Source organism: Dermochelys coriacea, chromosome 2, assembly GCF_009764565.3.
Source record: "Dermochelys coriacea isolate rDerCor1 chromosome 2, rDerCor1.pri.v4, whole genome shotgun sequence".
Classification (NCBI taxonomy): domain Eukaryota; kingdom Metazoa; phylum Chordata; order Testudines; family Dermochelyidae; genus Dermochelys; species Dermochelys coriacea.
The window spans coordinates 254,776,479-254,800,452 of record NC_050069.1 but is presented as its reverse complement, the minus strand read 5'-3'; the positions used below and the strand labels follow the sequence as shown (position 1 = coordinate 254,800,452).

Sequence of the window (23,974 nt, the reverse complement as noted above, 5' to 3'; positions counted from 1 at the left end):
TGCTGCAATCGATGCAGCATGAATCAATTTAGCAGGTCTAGTGAAGACCCACTAAATCGAAGGAAAAGTGCTCTCCAGTCAACCCCAGTACTCCACCTCTCTGGGAAGAATAAGGTAAGTTGACCGGAGAGTGTCTCCCGTTGATGCAGCACAGTGAAAACACCAGGATAAGTCGACCTAAGCTATGTTGACTCCAGCTATGTTCATGTAGCTGGAGTAGCATAACTTAGGTTGACTTACCCCGGTCGTGAAGACAAGACCTAAGAAATTAGGTCAGTATAACTGTGTTGCTCAGGGGGTGAAAAATCCACACCCATGAGCAACGCAGTTAAACCAACCAACCCCGCAGTGTAGACAGCACTAGGTTGACCTAGCTTACACCTCTTGGGGAGGCAGATTACACTCCTGTGTTTTAAGTGTAGACAAGCCCTTGTATCTGCCGTGTCCTGCCTGTGGTCTTCAGGAGGTACCTCCTTTAAAGAAACAAATTTTAAATACAAAAACCATTCTGAAAGAAGACCTGCCACGTATTCAGTCTATGTAACAACGGTGTATGTGAGAGACTGGGGAGGAATATTGCTTTTAACACTCTTTTTTGTGGCATTTACTTTTTGCAGATCTAAAAGATAGGTGAGGAGCAAAATAATAGAACTTTCTTCTATTCCACGTCATTGGCAATAGGGTTTAAGACATTTAAAATCTCCTTTTGCAATATTCCTCCCCTCCACTGCATTTTGTAACTGCAACTGCAGATTGTTTCACCAAGGGGGCGCACTGCATGTCCCAGAGCAGCAAACTCTGCTAAAAGAATAACATGCAGCACTACCAATAAAATATGCAACTCGCAAAATAGATCATTTGATTTATTAGGCTGCATCTTGCTCAGTAAAGTATGAAAACTGAGCCAGCAAACTATTGGGCCAGATCTGTAAACTTTAAATCTTAATCAGTATGAAAAGGAAGAGCCACCAGAGATGTGGACCAAAACGAACAAAAAAAACCCAAACAAAAACATCACTGAGTGTATGGTAAAGTTTGCCAGTCTAAGATGCCTGATCAGTGACGGTAATGCTCAAAGTGAACAGAAACTTACTGATGCTGCTTCTCAGGAGGAGCTGAATGACATCACTGGGAATTAAAGATTGTTTTACTAAAGCAAGGGAAAACCTACTGTAAATTACAAGAACAGAGTATGGGCAATAAAATGTGAGAGTACATTGGGGAACAAGGGTTGGTGCCCGAGGAGATGGTTTCTTGCCTGGGGGACCTATTTCTGCTATTGTATGTCCCTGGTGTGGTATATGACACTGCAGACTCCCTTAAAGCCTAGGCCACCATACTAAGAGGGAGGAAGAGAAGCTATTATCTTCTGGATCAGGGACCAAACACTTCGCTGGCTCAGAAGTTAGAGGAGCAGCTCTAACTGTGCCTTTACCTTCTAGCTAAGCTGTTTTAGGGTTAGCTATTTCCATGACCCTATTCTTGCCCCAAAGGTCTAGAGTTGGAAGAAAAATTTGTCCAGCCACCCCCCCCCTCCCCCCGCACACTATATGGAAGAAAGAAGAGCTCTTCTGGTTCCTGGGCTCCTCTTTGGAATGATTGATGGAGGGAAGGAATATTTCTCTGGCCGTCTGGAAGGATCCATTTTACCACCCCGGTGTGTGTGGTGGGGAGGGGAGAGGGGGTAAGGGTCATATGAACAAAAGCTGTAAAGGGGATCTTGTGAGCAAAACTGCACAGGCCAAAGGATGTAATCCACTGAGTCACCTTCTGTATCACATCAGAATCTTCAGTGAGTCTCCATTAATGTGGATCCTTTGTTGTCACAGGAGAAACTGGTGGCCCAATAGAGAGCCGAGGGAAGGAATTTTGGTGACTGCAATGTTCAGGTTGGGAAAGTAAACAGACAGAAGTCAGAAAATCAAAGGTGGGAGATTGAGACACCATGTGTCCCAAAGCAGCTTTAACTCAGACACTGAGGCTACACACATAATGGACTTGGGTCTCCCTCCTTCTGTTTTATCTTATGGACCCTAGAGCAACTTCTGTGAAGTCAATGAAGTTACTGGAGGAATGAATTTGGCTCTAAACTTGTAAATCTTTACCATATTGTGTCTGGGCAGTTCAGCATTACCATCCCCTGCATTTATGAGGGAGGCACCCTAAGGCAGGCCACTGGCTTAAAAAGGGTGAGATTAATAATAAAAGTATTGGGTTCTTTTTCTTTGCCCTCAGGTTTCTGAGTCCTCAGGGTGCCTTCAGGTCACATTTTCAAGCTTTTCTCTGCAATCATGAGGGCTACAAATGTATTTTTGTTTAAAAAATGAAAGCTGACATTTTTTTCTTAATTAACTGACTCCCAGAGATGGGACTTTAAGAAAAATACGAACTACAGTGAGACTTGCTAGCACACTGTGAGTGATGGCAATGCTAAGGGTATGTCTGCACTGTGGTTGGAATACGCTTCCCCATGCTGCCCTACCCCAGCCCATCCAGCACCTGGAGCATGGTACTATTTGGTCCCCAACCCCAAACTGTACAATCCAAATAGAAAACAAGTGTAACTGTTCTTACTCCACTGCGAACAGCTGGACCCTCCCTGATTCATCCAACCCAAGAGCAGCTGGAACATGCTTCTCTGGTTCCGGCCAGTTTTTCACCCCTCTCTCTCTCTCTCAATGCTTCTGGTTATACGGGAATAAAATATAACGGGTCCTTGCAAACACCCGGCTCTTGCTGCAAAGAGCAATAGACGTTTGGGGCCAAAACGGGACGGCATGCGGACTTTGGAAGACTTTGCTGGCCCCAACCCTGCTGCCGTGAGCCAGGGCTCACGGTGCTGGTTGTTGCAGGCGCAGTGGAAGGAGTGGGGCACGGGACCCCGCACGGGCAAGGCGAGAGGGGTCCGGCTCTGGCCCTGGCGGGGAGCAGCCAGGCGGGAGGGGCTTCGCCGGTGCTCGCTGCCGCTGCTGCTCTCCGGGGGGGGGGGGCAGGCGCCTGGCAGAGCCTCGCGTGCCACCTCCCGACGGTCCCGGGAAGGGCTGGAGCCCGGCGGGGGAGGCGGCAGGCGTCGTTAACCCTCGCGCGCCCGGCTCTGAGGCGCCCGGGCTGGGAGCGCCCAGCGCATCCCCGCGGCGCTCTCCCAGCGCGAGGGGAGCAGGGGCTCTGCCCTTGCCACGCGTGGGCTCCCGGCTGCCGCCGCCGCCCCACCGCGCATGACTCGGGGCCTGGGAGCGGGAGCAGGTTGGGGAGCGGACGAGGCGGCCCCCCCCCCCCGGAGCCTGCCGGCGAGTTGTCTCCTCCCGCTCCCCGCCCTCTTCTCCGCCCGGGGCTCCTCTCACCTCCGGCCGGGCCGGGCCTTGTCAGCGGCCGCCGGCGGAGGCTTGCGGGCCGGCCTCTCTTCGGGGGGAGCGGGGGCTTGAAGCGACCGGAGCCCCAGGGCTTGCTCCGCAGGCCCCCCTGCCCCGCCCCGCTGCCTGGGCGCCCCGCGTGCGGGAATCCCTGGGAAAGTGCCCCGCCCTGCCGGAGCCCAGCCGCCCCCCCCTCCCCGCGCGCCTCCGGAGCCTCTCCGCGCGCCGGCCGGGGAGCAGAGGGCGCTTTGCGCTGCCGGGGAGCGCGCCGGAGCGGACCCGTCCCAGCGCCTGGCTCCGAAGATGAACCAGACCGCCGGGGTGTCCAACAGCGTCCGCTGCCCCAGCGGGAAGGGGCCAAAGGTAAGGGGCAGCTCCGCGGCGCGCCCCGCCCTTCGAAACAGCCCGTTGGGAAAGTGGGGGGGGGGGGGGGGTTGGTGCAAAGCAGGGGGAGGGCGGGATGGTGACATCGGCTTGGGAGTCAGCGCCCGGGACGCACCGTTATTACAGTCGCCCTAGGACAGTTCGCCGGCCTGGGCTGGGGCTCGGAGCGCGGGCGGCTTTGAACGCGGCGCGGTTTGGCTTCCCCCGAGGAGATGTTTGGGGGAGAGGGCTTTCAGCCGCGCCGCTGAAGTCCTTCACTCAGCCCGTCCTCGGCATTGGGAGATGCTCGACCTGCTCCCATCTGATCGCTGCCGTGCGTGCTGGTCTGCTGATAAATAGCAGCCTCCGCGTTTGCAGACCGGAGAGCCTTGCTGGAGGGATGAAACTGTGATTTAGCTGGGGAGGGGCAGCATTGAAAGCTCCTGCGAAGCTGGAGTTTTGCCTTTCCCGCGTGTCCCTTGTGTCGGTAGCGAACGCGCTTGTCGTTTGCGGGGGGTGCGTCCCGCAAGCCGGTGTGCCGCCAACAGCGAAGGGCAACTTTCTCCGGCGAGAAACGATTGCATCCCAGGCAATGCGAGGGGCAGCGAGAGGAGGAAATACACGAGCACACGGGGCTGTGATGTGTAGGAACGAGGGGAAGCTCCAGGGAAAGGCTCCTGAGTTGACATCCTTGGCTCATAGTTATTCACTGCACTGCCATGAAAACCAAACTCCTCGGTTTTTCATTTAGCCGTGTATGCGGGGAACTCGGGCATCTCGATTCCTGGAGCATCCCTGGCTGTAGCCGCTAGTCACTTCCTGCAAAAAAGCACCGTCTTAAACTTTCCCAGAGAGACATTGATAATCCATGTGCTGTACACCGGGTTAGCTGCTTAACATGATTTAAAAGTTTCCTTAATAAAGACACACTCTGCTAACTACATGCTGTGCTCTTTAACCAGGTACAGACACTTTGACTGCAGCATGCATGCTCTGCTCAGGATAACCTTTCTGATGTTTCCACGGCAAGTTTTCCGGTTTTTGTAAAGAATTTCAAATACGTGTCTGTAGCTGGAGTTTTGTATTGGATGTTCTGTGATAATGAAAGGGATACATTTTAAAGAAACACAGAATTACAGTTTTTGCCGGAAACATTATACACTAATATTTTTCCTTGTATTTGTCAACACTGAAATCATGTTCTCTCTTCTGGGCTTTATTTCATATAGTTTGATTCAGTACTGATTCTTGTATGTTCTGCAGTTTTGCTTTTTAACTAGTGGAGTTCTGACCCTGCAAGCACTTGTGCATGTTAATCTATCCTGTATCTTAGTTCCCTAGCTATGCAATGGGGATATTATATTTCCCCTCCTCACAGGAGTGTAGAGAGCATTGAGTTCATGTGCATATTCACATGATGAAAGACCTATAAGTAAGGCTATGATTTAGTCCATGGGTATTTTTAGTAAAAGTCATGGACAGGTCACGGTCAATAAACAAAAAGAAAAGGAGTACTTGTGGCACCTTAGAGACTAACAAATTTATTAGAGCATAAGCTTTTGTGAGCTACAGCTCGCTTCATCGGGTGCATCCGATGAAGTGAGCTGTAGCTCCATGAAAGCTTATGCTCAAATAAATGTGTTAGTCTCTAAGGTGCCACAAGTACTCCTTTTCTTTTTGCAAATACAGACTAACATGGCTGCTACTCTGAAACTGGTCAATAAACAAAAATTCACAGCCTGTGACCTGTCCATGATGTGTACTATAAATACCCCTGACTAGATCTTAGCTGGGGATGGGGGGGTCGCTGCTGCTGGCGGCCACCCCCAGGGCTGCCTACCCGCTGCTGCTCCGACTGCCCTGGGATCACTGCCAGGGGCTGCGGAGCTGCGGCAGCTTCCGCTGCCCCCGAGACCGCTGATCGGGTGGTCCCCAGGGCCAGGAATTGGAACTGAAGTCGCTCCAGCAGTGGCCAGTGTGGCTGTCCACAGGGCTGCTTTAGCAGCTGGCCCTGGAGCCAGCCTCACCGGCCGCTGCAGAAGTCACAGAACGTCATGGATTCCATCACTTCCGCGACCTCCACAACAGGCACGGAGCCTTACCTATAGGTATCTAGAAAGATTAGATGAGCTCACTGAAATCACTGAGTCTTATAAATATTTTCAAGGCGAGGCCTCCTTTGCCACCCCTGTTTTTATTTGCGTGAAAATTATTATTTATTAATAATTTAATAAATCATATCAAATGCTGGTCTATCATTTATTTAGTGGAGTGGGAAGAGAGGGAGTCCTATTTTTTGTTCTGCATTTTTCAGTGCCTAGTACGATGGAGTCCTGGTCCTTGATGGGGCTCCAAGGTGTGATAGTAATACTAATTAATAATACAACAGTTTGACCCAGTAGGTCAAACCCCAGTATACCTACCAAGTAATTCATATAGTTGTAATTTAATTCAAAGACACCTGCAGCATATTTTCAAACATTGTAAGCTGTAGCCATTATTTCCTTTGGAATTATATTTCTTTTTCAAGACAGATGACTGATGATTTAAGCTTTTTAATTAAAAAATACAAACTCCATGCATGGCTAAATCTGTTGCAAGGAAGCCCTCCAGAGTTCAGACAAAATATCACACAGGAAAAGGCTGACAACAAATAGCTATTCTGCCTCTTGTCTCTTTAAAATTAGTTAACTTGCCTGGGATGCTAGGTATTGAAGAGCATAGAAGTTTTCATGAAGTTTAGTTTATTTTTCCCCCCAAGATGTGTTGGCAGACAATGTAGATTCAGTGCCTTAAAAGAAACACGATTGCCAACTTGTTGGGAGCAAGGTCAGGCTGATTCCTGGCGTAGCTGTGTGTTTTCTCTCTCTCTCTCTCTGCAGAGTAAATCACTCAGACAATAACTTTCCTTTGCAAGATTTATAGCTTTGTATGGTTGTGATGAGCAATGGAGCTAACATTTTAAAGATGGAGATGCTATTAAATGAATTATAAAAGTGAATAGATTGATTCATTGATTGTAGCAATATGTAAGCATCCACTAAACCATTTGCATCTTATTAGCAAGACCATTTGACTTCTTTAGGTGGCTTAATAAACATCTGACTTCATGTTACTCACAGTTACCACTGAAAGACTATAACTGGTTGGTACTGGTTTTGAGGAAATATTTTGTATACGCATAAAGGGCATACTCTACTTGCTTTATGCCATGTGTGTAACCCCTTTGCCTTCACCAGGACAGCTGGTGTGAACAAGAGGAGAAGGATTTTTTCCACAATAGTACTCTTTGGGAAACATCCTCTATTTAAGGCTTCCTAAATTTGCAAATACTATGGGTGTGGGGTCCACATCTGTTTACAATGAAATCATTGGGGGAAATCTATAGATTTCAGTGGAAGCAAGATTGGACCCAAGGTAGTAAAGTCTATATTAAAGGAAGGATGGTCCAGTAGTTGGGGGTTTAGCTTAGGACTTGAGAGATCTGGATTCAATTCCAATTCCCTGCCCTACCAAAATCCAATGAAGTGAGCTGTAGCTCACGAAAGCTTATGCTCTAATAAATTTGTTAGTCTCTAAGGTGCCACAAGTACTCCTTTTCTTTTTGCAAACTTTCTGTGTAACCTTGAGCAAGGCATCTTGCCTTTGTAGCTATGTCTACATAGGGAGGGGCAGCCCGTGGCAATGAGTCTCAGAGGCTAGGTCGATGGACTTGCGCTGTGGTGCTAGAAATAGCACTATAGACTTTATGACGTGGGCTCTCAAGTGCACTCCCCTTCCTAAGTTTCAGAGCCTGAGCTGCAATGTCTGCACAGCTATTTTTAGGGCTATAGTGCAAGCTTGACTCTGTCACTCCATGCTCTGAGACTCGCTGCCACTTGCTGTGTAGCTGTCCCCTCTGTGCCTTAGTTCCCCATCTGTAAAATGGGATAATGTCACTTCACTGCCTCATGAGCTGTTGTGAGGTTAAATACAATACAGATTGAATCACTCACGTACTGTGGTGATAGGAGGCATGTAAGCAGAGCTAGGCAGGAAATGGTTTTCTTATCCTGTGGATATTTTGTAGAATTTGACTTTTTCCCCCCCATCTCAGAATAGGACAATAAATCAAACTACTGAAAATATTCATAAGCTGATAACTGAAATGTTTTTCCTGTTGGCTCAATCAAATGTTTCATTTTGATTTCAACCTTTTTTATTTAACCTTTTTTGGTTAAGTATAAGTAGCTTAAATTTTGAAAGAAAATAATTTTGAACCAGAAAGCTGGAATTTTTCATTTGGAGATTGTCTGTGCTGGTTTCAATGAATTGGTATTTTTGATGAAAAAAACAATTCATTGAAAATTTCTCAACCAGCTCTACCTTAGCTATCTAGAAAATAGAAAAGGATTCTGAAAACTTCCAACAGGAAAGCATTGTACCTGTCACAGATACAAGTAATACCTCCAGTCACTGTCACTGAAAGAAGCTGGGGGGGGGGGGGGAAATATATCTGTGTCTTGTTTCCATTGTGCCTTTGACAGGACCTTGTGTGTAGTCAGCTTCACTACTTTGCTGATGGTCAGTGTCACTTCCTGTCTCATGCACTCATGTGATGACTGCATTCTCTAGTGCTGCCTGGAGGGTTGCTCAGGTGCACTCTCTTCCACAGGTCTTTCAAGAGGGTGTTTGGGGCCAGGAAGCTGACTTGTTTTCCCATACTCCTTGCATGGAGCTGGGGTGGGGGAGGACTATGGGGGAACTTCCTCTTTCACTCAGTCCCCTGCATAGAACTTGGGGGAGGGGGTGGCAACCAAGGGCAACCAAACTTCACTCCCCAGTTCCCTGCATAGGGCTGGTGGGTGGGGCCAGGATCACCTTAACTCTTTGCACCTGGACTCAGAGCTGGAGTGCAATGGAAAGTCTAATAGGGAGCAACTGGAGACAGGGTCCTTCTTTCCCTGGCACTCCCCTGCAGATCCCAGAGAGAAGTTCAGAACTGAGAGTGGACCTTACCTGAATGCCTGGTAGGCAGCAGGCATAGGCACAGATGTAGCAGTGGTATGGGGAATGGGTATGATGAGCAGAGTCCTCCTTTCTCACTTGGTGAAGTGCACTAGAACCTTCCAACCATTATCAGGGAGATCAAAAAAAAGTGTGTGTGGGAGGAGAGAGAGGTAAATTTAGGACATATTGAGGATGTTCTCTCAGAAACCTCAATTTTTAAAGACATTGGTCCATTCAAAAAGCTCATCTCAACCGTGTCCCTTTAAGGGCCAGATCCTATGCCTTTTGGAGTCAAAGGGACACTTTCTATTGTCTTCCCAGCACACTGGGTCAGATCCTATAAATGGCCAGAGTATAAATCCAAAGACTGAAAAGGTTTGAAATCACTCACAAATAGAATAAGCATGAATGATGCATTTTGGTCAAATCTAATAATATTGCATTAAAGTTGAGCAAATGAGAACTCAAGTGATGGAAATAGTCACTAAATGCTCCTAGTGGGACACACTTTAGGCTATTGGGGATGTTTACTAAGCATGAGCCATATCTTGGCATTAAAAATATAAGTAACAGGAATAGTTAGTGCATTAAAGAACTGTGTTTTTTGGACAGCAGTCCACAAATTATTGTAACCTGACCACTCTTTAGCAATAAAGAATGCCTATGGATAACAATGAACGATTTATGCAGACTTTGTTTTGAGGAAAAACTGTACTAATTAGCAATACCAACTTTTAAAAAAGAGGCTGGGGAAAACAATTAAAAGGTTTTTAAATTGCTTGCTGCCCCTATATGAAGTCCTTGCTCCCTTAAGCTTCGCCTAAATAAGATATTCAGGACTCAGTGCACTGTTGGTAGCTACCCTATTGCTGTGAAAAGAATACATTTCATATATGAGGATGACAAGCTGCTAACTTGTATAGAGTGGAATCCACAAACGTACTTTGGTGCCTAAATGCCATATTTACACATCTAAGTCCTGGGTTTAGGCACCTAAGTCCCAGTTTTGGCTCCACTGTGATCCACAAAACTCTCATCAAGCCCTGTGGCCACATAAGCTCACTCGGCGCCTAAGTATTTTCAAGCTCTGGGCAGGTATACTGCTGCTCCCCCCCCCAGGCATCTGTGCACCTATCTCCCACATAAGCCTCAGAGTGATTCATGAACCAGAGGAAGATTGATCACCACATACCACTTAGGCATTTGGCCACCTATCTCATAGTTGGCCTCTGAGCACATCTATCAAATTGGGTCCAGTTCAGAAATCCAGCTGTGGGGGAAAGGGGGGAACGTTATCTTTTAACTTTTACCCCATCGGTTAGAGCACTTGTTTGGAATGTGGGACACCCAGGTTCAACTCTCTCCTCTACGGCAGAGGAGAGATGATTTGAAAAGGGGGTCTCCCACCTGTCTCATGAGTGCCCTAACCACTGGACTACAGAGTTAGAATATCTCTCTTCCTCCCTCCCTCCCACCCACCCACTCCCTGATGACTGTTCCCCTGTGAATAAATGCTTAATACATCTTGTTGTGTCTACATTGGGGTTTTGAAATATGTTAGCTGGGACATTTTAAATATATACCTCCTATTCTAGTCTAGTCAGTCCCTTAGTAATCACATTTCTGTCTGAACATTTTAACCTATTAATGCTGTATTACCGTAACACACTGAGATCTATTTTAGGTTGGATATTAGGAAAAACTTTTTCACTAGGAGGGTGGTGAAGCACTGGAATGGGTTACCTAGGGAGATGGTGGAATATCCTTCCTTAGAGGTTTTTAAGGTCAGGCTTTTCAAAGCCCTGGCTGGGATGATTAGTTGGGGATTAGGCCCTGCTCTGAGCAGGGTGTTGGACGAGATGACCTCCTGAGGTTCCTTCCAACCCTGATATTCTATGATTTGGGCCCCATTGTGCTTGGTGCTGTACACACACGTAGTAAACAGTCCCTGCCCTAAAGAGTGCTTACCATGTAAATAAAACAGTAAGTGGGAGAAATGAGAATTGTTATCCTTATTTTACAGACAGTGAGCTGAGGTTCGGAGACTAAGTGATTTGCCCAAAGACAACAGGAAGTCTGTGACAGAACTAGGAATTGTTTGTTAAAAGTAACACCTAAGGCTACTATAATGACGCACTAGAAACATTTGTTTCGTATGTGTGTTTCATTTAATGGTATTTATGTAGAATCAATTTCACTCTTTCTTCTGTACAGTCAGTCATTTTTCCCACTTGTTTGTGTGGGTCTTTCACATGGCAACAGAGGAGAGAAAAACATGTCAAAAATAGGAAAAAATGTCCAGAAAACTAAAAAAAATAAAAATAAAGAATTGACAGCGGGACTCTGGAGGGTCTAATCCTTGACACTGCTTTTATCTTTCTTTTTTTTTCTTTTCCAAAATGATGCTGTCTCTTTAATGAGTAAATGTGGGAAATGTGTTTTGCAGCTGTTGATGTAAATTAAAAGAAGTTGCTTTTGCAAGCCTTTTAGGCAGATGTTAATTAATGCTACAGTGAGGATTCTAGTATTAATGATCTTTGTGAGGTTCTTGGCCAGAGCTTCTGTCTCATTTTATTTCAGACTTTAGAGTTTCTGCTCTCTTCATATTTTTCCTTGTAAGACTAGTGTTTATTTTCAAAAAGAAAAGGAGTACTTGTGGCACCTTAGAGACTAACAAATTTATTAGAGCATAAGCTTTCGTGAGCTACAGCTCACTTCATCCGATGAAGTGAGCTGTAGCTCACGAAAGCTTATGCTCTAATAAATTTGTTAGTGAAGTGAGCTGTAGCTCACGAAAGCTTATGCTCTAATAAATTTGTTAGTCTCTAAGGTGCCACAAGTACTCCTTTTCTTTTTGCGAATACAGACTAACACGGCTGCTACTCTGAAACCTGTTCATTTTCAGTGAACTTCATATATGTGCTAGTGGGGACTCATTTGGGTCAGTTCTATTATCAGCCTTCCTCAAAACTCCCATTACCATTAATGGGAATTTTACATGCAGAACAATGGCAGATTCAGCCCCATAAATTGCAAAGAAAGTCTTGAGTCTTCCTTTTAAAAACAAAATAACCCCCTAATATATTTTCTATTCAAGAGAAGAAGGTGACACCGTAAAATTTATTGGCAACATAAATATCTGCTAGACACTAAATAACTTTTGAAAGTTAAATGCAATGACTGGCCCATCAATTTGTCTTCCTTTATCAGTCTTTCCAGGTTTTGAACACTCCTGCAAGGGGAGGTAACATGATCTAGTGGACACAGCACTGGACTGGGAGTCATGGTTAGACCACACCCCTCTCCTTGACATTTCCTATTGGTTAGTTTAGGCAGCTCCCTGCTTGGTCTGCTGCAGGAGGGCTGGAACAATTTTTATAGTGGGAGTGCTGAGAACCATTGAACCAAACTGTAAACCCTGTTTATAATGGAAACCAATCCAGGGGGTGCAGCAGCACCCCTAGTTCCAGCACATATGGTCGGCTGGATTTTGTGAATCCCATTTTTGGGCTCCCAACTCTCCTCCTGTGTTGTATAGGGAGACTGGGGACCTAATTTGCAGTTGTGAATTCCACCAGGTGGCAGGGTTTTTAAACACTGTACAGCAATACTCTGTGTTGCAGCACCTAAAGGTGCTAGCTAGCACACTAAAATAGCAGTGTAGATGCAGTGGCATAGGCAGTAGGATGGGGTAGCTGCCCGAGTAAGTACCTGCAGTCCCGGGCAGGATGGTATTTGGACAGCTAACCCATCCCACTGCCTGTGTCACTGCACCTACACTGCTGTTTTTAGTGCACTAACTTGATAAAGCTAGAATGTGCATATGTACCTGAGCTGGGAATGACACCTCCAGCTTGAGTGTTGACATACCCTAAGTCCCCTTTGTGAACCTAGCCCTATGTGTTTGTACAGGGTCTAGTGTAATGGGGCTCTGATCATATATGGGGCATCAAGGCATTACTATAATACAAATAATAAAAGGTGCTGATTGCATAGTCCCCTCAACTCCACCTGACATCAGTAGGAGTCGAGGGTGCTCATGACTGAGCCCTTTAAATCTCCCACCCCCACCCCAAAGTAATCTTTCAGGAATACATTAGTGAGCCAATGTAACAATGAATGGGAAAGAAACTTAGAATGAGTCTGTATCCAGCCTGATGCAGGGGTTCATGAACTGTGGGGCTTAGAGCTGGGGAGGGGTTGGAAGGGCTAAGCACAATCTTTCCTTGCATTTCTTTCCCAAACAGGTTTAGAACTTTTTTTTTCACTAGCACTGTTTTTTAATATTTTGCGTGGTGCAGTATGAAGGGATTGAGGCGCTCCTTGCTCCTGGCCTTTTCACCCTCAGTGTGAGAGCTACCTAGAGCTTGGGTTGCTATTATCTCCAGGCTCTGCCAAGTGGATTGTAATGCGGAGGGGGATGGTGCTCGCTCCAGCTCCAGCAGTTAATGTATTAGTGCCTGCTTCAAGCACAAATCAGCTCTTGGGTTAGTGTATCACTGAACTGACCTCCAACACAAGGGCGTGAGAGAACCCTCAGTGTATGTATCATTGAAGTTGTATGTCAGGTCAGCATTGGGAAGATTGCAGTGCTATTCTGGTCTGTGTATATCTGTGGGTGCTGATATCTGCTGCTATTTTTCATCACTAATGAGAGATAAACACATCATAAAATTTTATTGGGTGTTCATGCTAACAAAATTAGCTAACAATTGGTGCTTTAAAAACTCAGGCAGAGCACCATCACTAGAATATGCAATGGCTTTTTAACTAGCATACAGCAGAGAGCTCTGCAAATGTCTGAGAACCTAATATGATTTAACAGATTTATATTAATATTTATCTTATTAGTTAAAACAGGTGAATGAAAATTCAAGAAAAATATTACTACATATGCACAAATTAAGCGGCTTTCATCAGATTAAAAACTCCTTAAAGGAGCTCAGTCATTAAATAACTATGAGCTGTATTAAAGTAGTGATGTTAACTTGTAATATCAAGGCTACTGCACTACTCGAGTCAAAAATAAACTAGCCTACCAACTTCAGTACTCAAACACTTAACTCAAATAACGTGAAGAAGATTTATTTTAGCATTTAAATGATTTTATGTCCCCATAAGCCAAAAATTATATGCTGTGAATATAGTATGGGTCATCTAGGGCCAGTACCATTGACTTCATTGGGAGTCAGACTGGTCCCCTAAGCTATGGGGGGAGGGGGAGGGAAAGGTGACTTCATTTCAGATTCCTTTCTTTGGTCACTGGAATCTGGTTGGGTCATTTTGATATCAATGTTATATCAAGAGGGGAAAGATTTATTTATTGAAACTTCACCAATGCTGGGCCCTTTTATTCTCAGTGAATATGGTGTCTGGAAAGAGTTTGATTTTTAATCTCTAAATTGTGAAGAGACACTATAGTCCTTCATTCCCACCTTAAAACAGCGGGTAAGGTTGACCCACCTGTGTAGAGTTTTTTTTTCTGTGGATAAAGTAGTCTGAGTATTAGTTAACTTTCACTGAGTGAGGTGCAGGTGGGTGTCTCTGTCTATGGGTCTGGGTACTTGTACGGCTGTCCTCTCAATAGTGTCAGAGAAGAAGGATGGCCTTGTGGCTAAGGCATTGGGCTGTGATGTGAGTGTTGGGTTGATTCCTGGCATTAGGACAGTCTTCCCCAGAGACTGGGTAAGTCACTTAGACCAAGGAGTACTTGTGGCACCTTAGAGACTAACAAATTTATTAGAGCATAAGCTTTCGTGAGCTACAGCTCACTTCATCGGATGCATTTGGTGGAAAAAACAGAGGCGAGATTTATATACACACACACAGAGAACATGAAACAATGGGTTTATCATACACCTGTTGTATGATAAACCCATTGTTTCATGTTCTCTGTGTGTGTGTATATAAATCTCTCCTCTGTTTTTTCCACCAAATGCATCCGATGAAGTGAGCTGTAGCTCACGAAAGCTTATGCTCTAATAAATTTGTTAGTCTCTAAGGTGCCACAAGTACTCCTTTTCTTTTTGCGAATACAGACTAACACGGCTGCTACTCTGAAACCTGTCACTTAGACCAGTGGCTCTCAACCTTTCCAGACTACTGTACCTCTTTTAGGATTTGGATTTGTCTTGCACATCCCAAGTTTCACCGCTCTTAGAAACTACTTGCTTACAAAATCAGACATAAAAATAAGAGTCACAGCACCCTACTACTGAAAAATTGCTTACTTTCTCATTTTTACCATACAATTATAAACTAAATCAATTAGAATATATATGTTGTGGTTACATTTCAGTATATAGAGCAGTATAAACAAGTCCTTGTATGACATTTTAGTTCGTGCTGACTTCGTTGGTGCTTTATATGTAGCCTATTGTAAAACTAGGCAAATATCTAGATTCATAGATTCATAGATACTAAGGTCAGAAGGGACCATTCTGATCATCTAGTCTGACCTCCTGCACAGCGCAGGCCACAGAATCTCACCCACCCACTCCTACACAAAACCTCACCTATGTCTGAGCTATTGAAGTCCTTAAAGCATGGTTTAAAGACTTCAAGGAGCAGAGAAGCCTCCCTCAAGTCACCCATGCCCCATGCTACAGAGGAAGGCGAAAAACCTCCAGGGCCTCTCCAATCTGCCCTGGAGGAAAATTCCTTCCCGACCCCAAATATCGCGATCAGCTAAACCCTGAGCATATGGGCAAGATTCACCAGCCAGATACCCAGGAAAGAATTTTCTGTAGTAACTCAGATCCCATCCATCTAATATCCCATCTCAGGGGATTAGTCCTATTTACCCTGAATATTTAAAGATCAATTACTTACCAAAATCCCATTATCCCATCATACCATCTCCTCCATAAATTTATCGAGTAGAATCTTAAAACCAGATAGATCTTTTGCCCCCACTGCTTCCCTTGGAAGCAGATTCCAAAACTTCACTTCTCTGATGGTTAGAAACCTTCATCTAATTTCAAGTCTAAACTTCCTGGTGGCCAGTTTATACCCATTTGTTCTTGTGTCCACATTGGTGCTGAGCTGAAATAATTCCTCTCCCTCTCCTGTATTTATCCCTCTGATATATTTACAGAGGGCAATCATATCTCCCCTCAACCTTCTTTTAGTTAGGCTAAACAAGCCAAGCTCCTTAAGTCTCCTTTCATAAGACAAGTTTTCCATTCCTCGGATCATCCTAGTAGCCCTTCTCTGTACCTGCTCCAGTTTGAATTCATCCTTTTTAAACATGGGAGACCAGAACTGGTCTAGTTGAGTTGACGTACCTTGGTTGAGAACAACTGACCTAGAGTCTAATTCTGCACCATTGAATCAGTGGAGTTTTGCCATTCCAGGATTGGGGCCATTATCTGTGCTTCATTTTCCCAGTCATAAAAAATAGAGATGATAATATTTACTTTGTCCGTTTTCATTGTAAGTTATTAGGGGCAAGGACTATCTCTTCCAGTACCTAGCTCAATAGAGCCTTGATCCCAGCTGCAGCCAGGTGGTACTACTGTAATATAAAATAATACAAATCTGAGCACCTCACACACCTTAAGGTCATTAAGTAAGGGCATATAGTTTTTTTAAGGGAAAAAAACACCTAGAAGGGACAGAAATACATACAAATGTGCACAAAATATGCATAGGAAATTTCCATGTGTCATGCCATCAGATATACAGAAATAAATAAGTTGTAGGAAGCCAAAGGTATGTCCCCTGTGAAAACCCCAGAGAGCTGAAACCTACAGATCATGGGCTGGGGAAGATCTTAAGCACTGTGATCCTTCGGGTATGCCTGCAAATTGAAAAGGAGACAGGGGATCAATGTTTTTGAGCCCCTTACTGTGTGAGGTCAACAAACTCTCACATGTTTGTAGATGGCCTTTCTGTGCTTGGCATTCCAGAGACATTGCTGAGAATAATTTACTGCTACTCAAGGCAGCAGTAACTTGCAATGTATTTTTTTCTTTTAGTGAGTTAGGCTGTGCTTGCAGGTTGCTAACTCACGTACTTTGGCTTTTCTCTGACTTCTCCCTAGACATCACAAACACATCCTCATGGTTGCAAATTTTTGGCTGGATATCTTATTAAAGTAGGAACTCGCTCAATGTGGCATCATCTCAAATCTGAGGTTTTAAGACTCACATGAGCTTTTGGGATGGAGTATCTGCCCTGCTCATCTGAACCTATGGAAATATATGACTTTACACAAAAAAACAGTATAATAAACATTCAATAACTGCTACTCCACTCTAATATTATGATTTGTATTGAACTAGCCCCTAGGAGCCCCAGTCATGGGCCAGGACCCGATTGTATGGCTGTACAAACACAGAAGAAAAAGATGGTCCCTGCTCCAAAGAGCTTAGAGTCAAAGCTAGTTTTGATTTTTTTTGCTGATTTGTTTTTTCATGTGCTTATACCTTAGTCACCTGAATTAAGTAGCATCAAAGTAAATATTACCAAACTGCATATGTATGTATAGCACATCTGCTAACCTTTCATTCCCTCGTCTGGTGTTCATCACAGATTCTTCCCTCTTCCTGCTCTACCTCCGCTGTATTTTCATTGCAGGGGTGGATGCTGCATATGCTACTTCTAATTTTAAAAGTGAATTCAGCCTTTGTGAATATAGTGAAATTAGTCTTGCTTCTCTACAGAACAGATATGCTTCCCCAGCTGTCCTGATGATATCCCTCAATCCTGACTCGGAGGTGCCTTTGGGGCCCTCTAGAAGGTGTAGTTCAGTGTCTATTCCATTTTAGTCGCTGTGGCCTGTAATGAGAGGGTTTTGTTTGTGTTGTTTGTGTGTGTGTCATTTACTGCTCGCAAAAGGCCCTAGATGGACAGCCTCAGAGAGAGGAATGTTCTCTTTTCTTCCACAAAAACAGCACAGCCAGCAACAGCTGTAGCTACTCCACGCTGCCGTGGCAATGCATCTAACTCTTGACCTGGAAAGACTGCTAATAGATGTTCACTGTTCACTGGGCTGATACTATCACATTTTTTCTCCCATAGGATACGGATAGGCCTCACAACTCTTGGTCACTTCTGACCTGGGCCCTTTAAGATGCCTCCAGTTGGACATCCAGAAAAGCAAGGCACCGAAAATTACTTGTCACTCTTGGAAATGTTGGGCCTGTTCTAGCCAGTGATCTAGGTGAAAGACTCCATAGGCTGCCATTACTAGCTGCTTCAAAGACTCTATTTCTGACAATACTTAGAGTGGATTTTTTTCTTGCAGATGAATGGAAGACTACAGTGCATTACTATGTCTTTAATGCAATGAACTAAATGTTATGTGAGCTCATCTTATTATGATAAAAATATCTTGTTTGAAATTACACCTTTGACACAAGAGGACTATAAGTAACCTTCAGTTATTAGCCTTCCTCAGCCAAGTATTTTTCATGTTGTGGCTTCAGTGTATCTTACAGTTGATTCTACCCTGAGAAATTTCGATTGCTGATGGACATTGACACACAAAGAGATTAGAGACTTCTCCTTTTTATGCAAGGGGGATTTACGTGTCTCACTCCCATTAATGTTAATGGAGCAACACACCTAAATCTGATGTTCACAGATAGGAGAGAATAGCCACTAAAGCTTTTTCAGAGTATAAAGCATAATGTTTATTGAAGAACTGGTAATGAAAACTATGCTTCCTGGCACTTATATTTCAGTGATTGTACAAAAATGAGGTCTCCAGCCCCTTAAATTGTATTTTGCAGTGACATTATCAAAAATCACTTAATTTCTTTCAACACTCATCTATTCTAACTTCCTTATAGGCATTTATTTGGATTATCTCCATATCAGAATCCGCATCTGAGCACAGATATCAATGTAAAAAGAAAAGGAGTACTTGTGGCACCTTAGAGACTAACAAATTTATTAGAGCATAAGCATCCGATGAAGTGAGCTGTAGCTCACGAAAGCTTATGCTCTAATAAATTTGTTAGTCTCTAAGGTGCCACAAGTACTCCTTTTCTTTTTGTGAATACAGACTAACACGGCTGCTACTCTGAAACCTGAGTGTTCAGAGTGGCTGAAACAATCACTCCTTGTGACATGCCAATTTCAATTGGTGGTAGTTCAGATGACAGCCATGATACTTTACATGGCAGCATTGTTAAGTATTTCATTGCTTAGCAATGCTTGTAAGAGAGGAAAAGAAGGATTATATTATAAAGAGCTTCTCTGGCATATCCCAAATTGTGGGGCATGCTCCCTAGGAAAGGCAGTACAGAGCACCTGTGGTCTTGTTGCATTACCTGTTGAGGCAGTGTCTCCTGCAGGATAGAGCACTGGACTGGAATTTGGGGAACTTCGGTACTATTCCCAGTTCTACCACTCACCTGCTGGGTCATGACAAGTAGTGATGTGACTTGCCCAAGGTCACCCAGCAGGCTGTCATTAGAGTCAGGAATAGAACCCAGGTCTTTCCAGTTCCAGTCCAGTATGCTAGGCCACAGTGCATTCTTATATGTTGCTTAAAATGTGACTCAGGACTTTCAGCAATTTTATCCTAGAAATCTGTGACTACTTTGTCTGTCCCCCTCCCCCGCACACACTTTACCCCACCTTGCATGTGAAGAGGGGCCCTAACTCAGCCCAGAATTGGGCCTCTCTGTGTATCTCTGTATTTAGCTACCTTTATGTTTTCAACTGATAGTGACTGCTACTGAGTGCTCTTCTAATGAAAAACGAATGTGCTAAAATTAATATACTGAGTACCATAGCTTTCCTTTTTTAAACTAGCATTATGATTTAGCTTTTTTTTGTTTGCGTGTTTGTTGTGATAAAGCCATAACTCGCCCACTCCTTTCCCCCTCATGACAAATAACCAGCCTTGATCATAGCTGATCACAAAGCTGCCCCCTTTTTTTTTTTTTGTCAGATACTCAACGTAAAGGCTTTAGTGTTTTTGCAATTCTGTTTACTTATGGTGTTATATTTAGCAACTGTTTTTTGTTTTTTTTTGTTTATTTCCAAGAAGAGGGTCTATATCAGGCTCACTTCTTTCCTCAGTTGTTTAACATATATCGTGCCATTTTCTGCATAATTACAGTGGCCAAGATTTTCAAAAGTGGCAGATTTTTGAGGTCTTTGGTGTTTTGGCTCCCCAACCTGAGGGGAGCCTGTATAGAGGAGACAGGGTGAGTGAGATAATATCTTTTATTGGACCAACTTCTGTTGGTGGAAGGAACAAGTATTTGAGCTAGACAGAGTTTTTCTTCATGTCTGAGGAAGGAAACTAAAGTCCAAAGAGGGTCTGATTTCCAGAAAGTGCTGAGCCTCACATCTTGTGAAAATCAGGCCCTTTTAAATAAGTTAGGCAGCCAAAATGTAAGGAGTTAAGCACCTAACCACCTTTATAAATCTGGCCTTTATCTCTCTTGAAAAATCTTGGCCAATGTGTGTGGATTGTTATTGACCATTTGGTTGGTTGATTTTATTGTATTAAAAGAATTTGTTGCATCCATCTTAACAAAAAGCAAATGTTCATTCTTGACATTTCCTCCTGAGGAAAGTTCAGTTTCTGAGTGTTTGGGTATCTCTTACAGGTGTAATTTATCTGTCAAAGCTGTTTTCATTATGCATTTCCCCCTGCCTGGCAAAAAAAAAAAAAATGTATTTGCTAACAAAGGACATTTTAGATCAAGGCCACTAACTAATTGTGTAAAATGCATGCAGGAATGCCAAAGAACTTGAATAGACTATTTCTCCTTAAAATGTGTGTGTTTTAACAGCATAAGGCTTGCAAGAGTGTATACGCATTTTGGTTAGCTAGGTGCACAATTACCTGTTTCTGGACTATAAACAGCTTTCCTATTACAAATTGAGATTAGGATTCCAGTTCCCTAAGATCCAGATCTTTTTGCTCAGAGCAGTACTGCTCAGGATGCAACAGAAGTGCTGCACTTCTGCTGTGTGGTGGGAGGAGGCGGGATGTGAGATGTTTACACTCAGGAATTTCATGGTCTACCTCACTGCTGCACTCTGCCACAGACCTCTAACCCCTAGCTGAAGAGCCTGGAAATGGGTCCTAGTTCTGCTCCAAACCAGGAGGTCTTAGCCTTACACAGCAGCCTTTGTGTAGTCCTCTTCAAACACTGCATTTCTGGGGGATATTTTATACATGCAAAATATTCCCCGTGAACCAGCTACAATAAAAATTCACAAAAGCCGCCTCAGACACAGAGTCGATAAGGAGGTCTCTGCCTACATGTGAATTTTTTTTTTATTAAACATCTTTCCACTAACTTGGAAGTCCAAATACAAAACCCAGAGCATGGAGATATGTGGATTTGTGACACATTGTACGGAACTGTCTAAGGTCTATAAAGCAATGAATGAATGACTGACTGACTTCAATCAAAAAGAAAAGGAGTACTTGTGGCACCTTAGAGACTAACAAATTTATTTGAGTATAAGCTTTCGTGAGCTACAGCTCACTTCATCGGATGCTTTCGTGAGCTACAGCTCACTTCATCGGATGCATGATTGCATCCGATGTAGTGAGCTGTAGCTCACGAAAGCTTATGCTCAAATAAATTCGTTAGTCTCTAAGGTGCCACAAGTACTCCTTTTCTTTTTGCAAATACAGACTAACACGGCTGCTACTCTGAAACCTGACTTCAATCTGTGTAGTTGTTTACAGTGATACGTATAACATGTATTCTTTGTTTAATAAATAATCTAAAGTGATATTTCAATATGTGACTGATATGGTAGAAATTAGAGCTGGACTTGAGCTACAAAGTTCAGCTCTGGGAGTCAGAGGTGTTCAAGGCGAGGATTGTGGTTTGGCCAGTGATAGTCATAGGGGCCCAGTGCAGACAAAGCCAAAAAACCAAGTGTCCAGCATGCTCCTGTCTGACTCAGTTTAGTACTGCTTTACAGTGTTCTCTGAAGTGCCAAAGCAGGGAGGATTTGTGACGCTTTGGGTTTCAACACAGACAAGTAAAAGGCTCTGTCACCCCCAGCCCTGCAGTTCTGGGTGCCTTACACGCTGTGGTGCTGCAGCTCACAGACCCCTGACACTAACACCCAGTCTTACAAGCATGCGGGTCGCACCCTGTCTTCCACTGCCCAGTTACTTTTTGCAGAGTGACCCCCCCACCCCCCCAGAGTGACCCCCTCCACCCTTTTTTCCTCCCCTCAAAACTGTCTCCTTGCAGGGTTCAGCCCTCTCACTGAACACTTAGAGAAGTTAAGTTAGTTGCTCCTTTAAAGAGCCAACACTCTGCAGTTCATTTATTTAACTGGGGTTTGACTAACACTTTTATTTCAATCACATCACTGAATTGGTTTATTGTAAAAGTAAAACAACTTTATTAAATAAAAAGTCCTAGGTTTTAAGTGATAGCAAATATAAGGAGCAAAGGCAGAAAGGATTACAAACAAACAACAATAAAAATACACTTTTAAGACTAAAGTCTGCTTTAAACACATTAGAATCTTTGAACAAAAGAATTGTTTCCCAATAAGTCTCTTTTCCATCATGGCTGATCAGACCCTTGAGCCAGGACCCAACAAACGGCACTCAAAGCGCTGGGCTCTTTGACTCATCTGGTGAAGGGTAATTTAGGGGTTCACTCCCTCTCTCTTTATAGTCCAGTAAACCTTTGAAATGTATTTTTCTGAAATGTATACCGGGGATGCCTTGCTGTTTGGTGTATACTCCATGCTGTCTTCTCCCCCAGAGGTGATTTTTGTAATGAAAATGTTCTTTTCCTGCAACCTCTGGTACAGATGAATAGCCCACTGAATTTGGCCACACTTGTTTTGAGGTTTTGCCCTCTTTGTCTGGAGAAAACCTGTTTATCAACTCCCCCTGACATGCCTTGTTTAAACTCATTTTAGTCACACATTTCCACTATATTACTATGAAGTTCTTTCTAGGTTTACTGTAAGTACATCAAGCAAGAATATTAATGATCAGTGAGGTTTTTAGTTTTCCAGTGATGATATGTGCCACCGTTTGGGCATATATCATGACAACAGTGTGTTGGGTGTAGTGAGTATGTCATGCCTGACAAGAATTGCTGACACAGACTAGTGATCCGCCAAAAGGCCTGTGTGTGTCAGGGTTGTACCACAATGTCTCCACACAAGAAAGTGTTAATCTGTCCCTTAGGCCATGCCCATTGTATGTTTTCCCAAAGCCATTTCCTATTACAGTCATGGCTTCTGGGTAAACGAGTTTAGGCTCCTGATTCTTCTGTACCATTTTTACATTTTATCTCCAAATAAACACTCCTCAATCCAAAGGCCCTATGCCCTTCTTTCTATACTAATTAATATATTTTTGCAGGCTAGAGATAAAATTGTCCAGACTACAGCGGTCAGCCTGGAGCCAGTTCTGTCTGACTTTAAAAAAAAAAAGAAAAAAAAAAGAAAAAAAAAAAAGCTGAGGTCAGATTATTATAAATCCATCTTAACTTTATTTCTACTCTATATCAGATATGTATTATTGGCAGGCTAAAGTCTGTCATTCTCACGGTCCTACTACTAGTCTTAGCTAAGGCTACTCTTTAGCTAATGGGATAGAGCCCTGTGGATTTGGAGCTAAACCACCAGGGTTCTAATTCCTGCTCTGGTGTTGATTTATCTAGTATTGATGGCTGTTGTATAGTGTTGCTCATCAGAGCTAACTTGGAAGAGGCAGACTTCAGCAGTTGCTGGAGCCTATTTTAACTTTAGAGTGTGATCATCTATTAACATTTGGTGCAATGCTTCAGCTTGTCTCAGTGGCGAATGTGCTATCGCTCTATCTTGCTAGAAACTCCTGACGGTGGAGTTCTGTTAGACAATCCTGAAGTTTCTCTGCAGCATGTGCAGTTAGTTCTTTCCTCATTTAACTCAGCTGTGATGTTCCTAATACCACTCTAGACCAGGGGCGGTCCAACTTTTTGGCCTGAGGGCCACATCAGGTTTCTGAAATTTTATGGAGGGCTGGTTAGGGGAGGCTGTGCCTCCCCAAACAGCCAGGCGTGGCCCACCCCCTGCCCCTGGCCCCCTGCCCCTGACTGCCCCCCGCTGCCCCCTCCAACCCCTCCTCTCATTCCTGACTGCCCCCCTGGTATTCCTGCCTCATCCAACCACCCCTTCTCCCTGACAGCCTCTGGAACCCCTGCCTGCCCACTGTCGCCCCATCCAACCCCCCCCTTCCTGACAGCCCCCTGGGACCCCTGCCCCCATTCAACTCCCCTGTTCCCCGCCCCCTGACCATCACCCTGAACTTCCCTGCCCTCTATCCA

The 23,974-nt window shown here is 44.1% G+C and overlaps 1 protein-coding gene across 1 annotated transcript in view; it reads left to right on the top strand.

Moving 5' to 3' along the window:
- Positions 1 to 3,101: 3,101 nt before the first annotated feature.
- DPP6 (dipeptidyl peptidase like 6) overlaps positions 3,102 to 23,974 on the top strand; it is an 868,888-nt gene continuing 848,015 nt past the window's right edge. Inside the window, exon 1 of the mRNA XM_038391573.2 lies at positions 3,102 to 3,713. Coding sequence (XP_038247501.1) covers positions 3,654 to 3,713 — 60 coding nt within the window. The 5' untranslated portion in view covers positions 3,102 to 3,653. The remainder of the gene's footprint in view (positions 3,714 to 23,974) is intronic.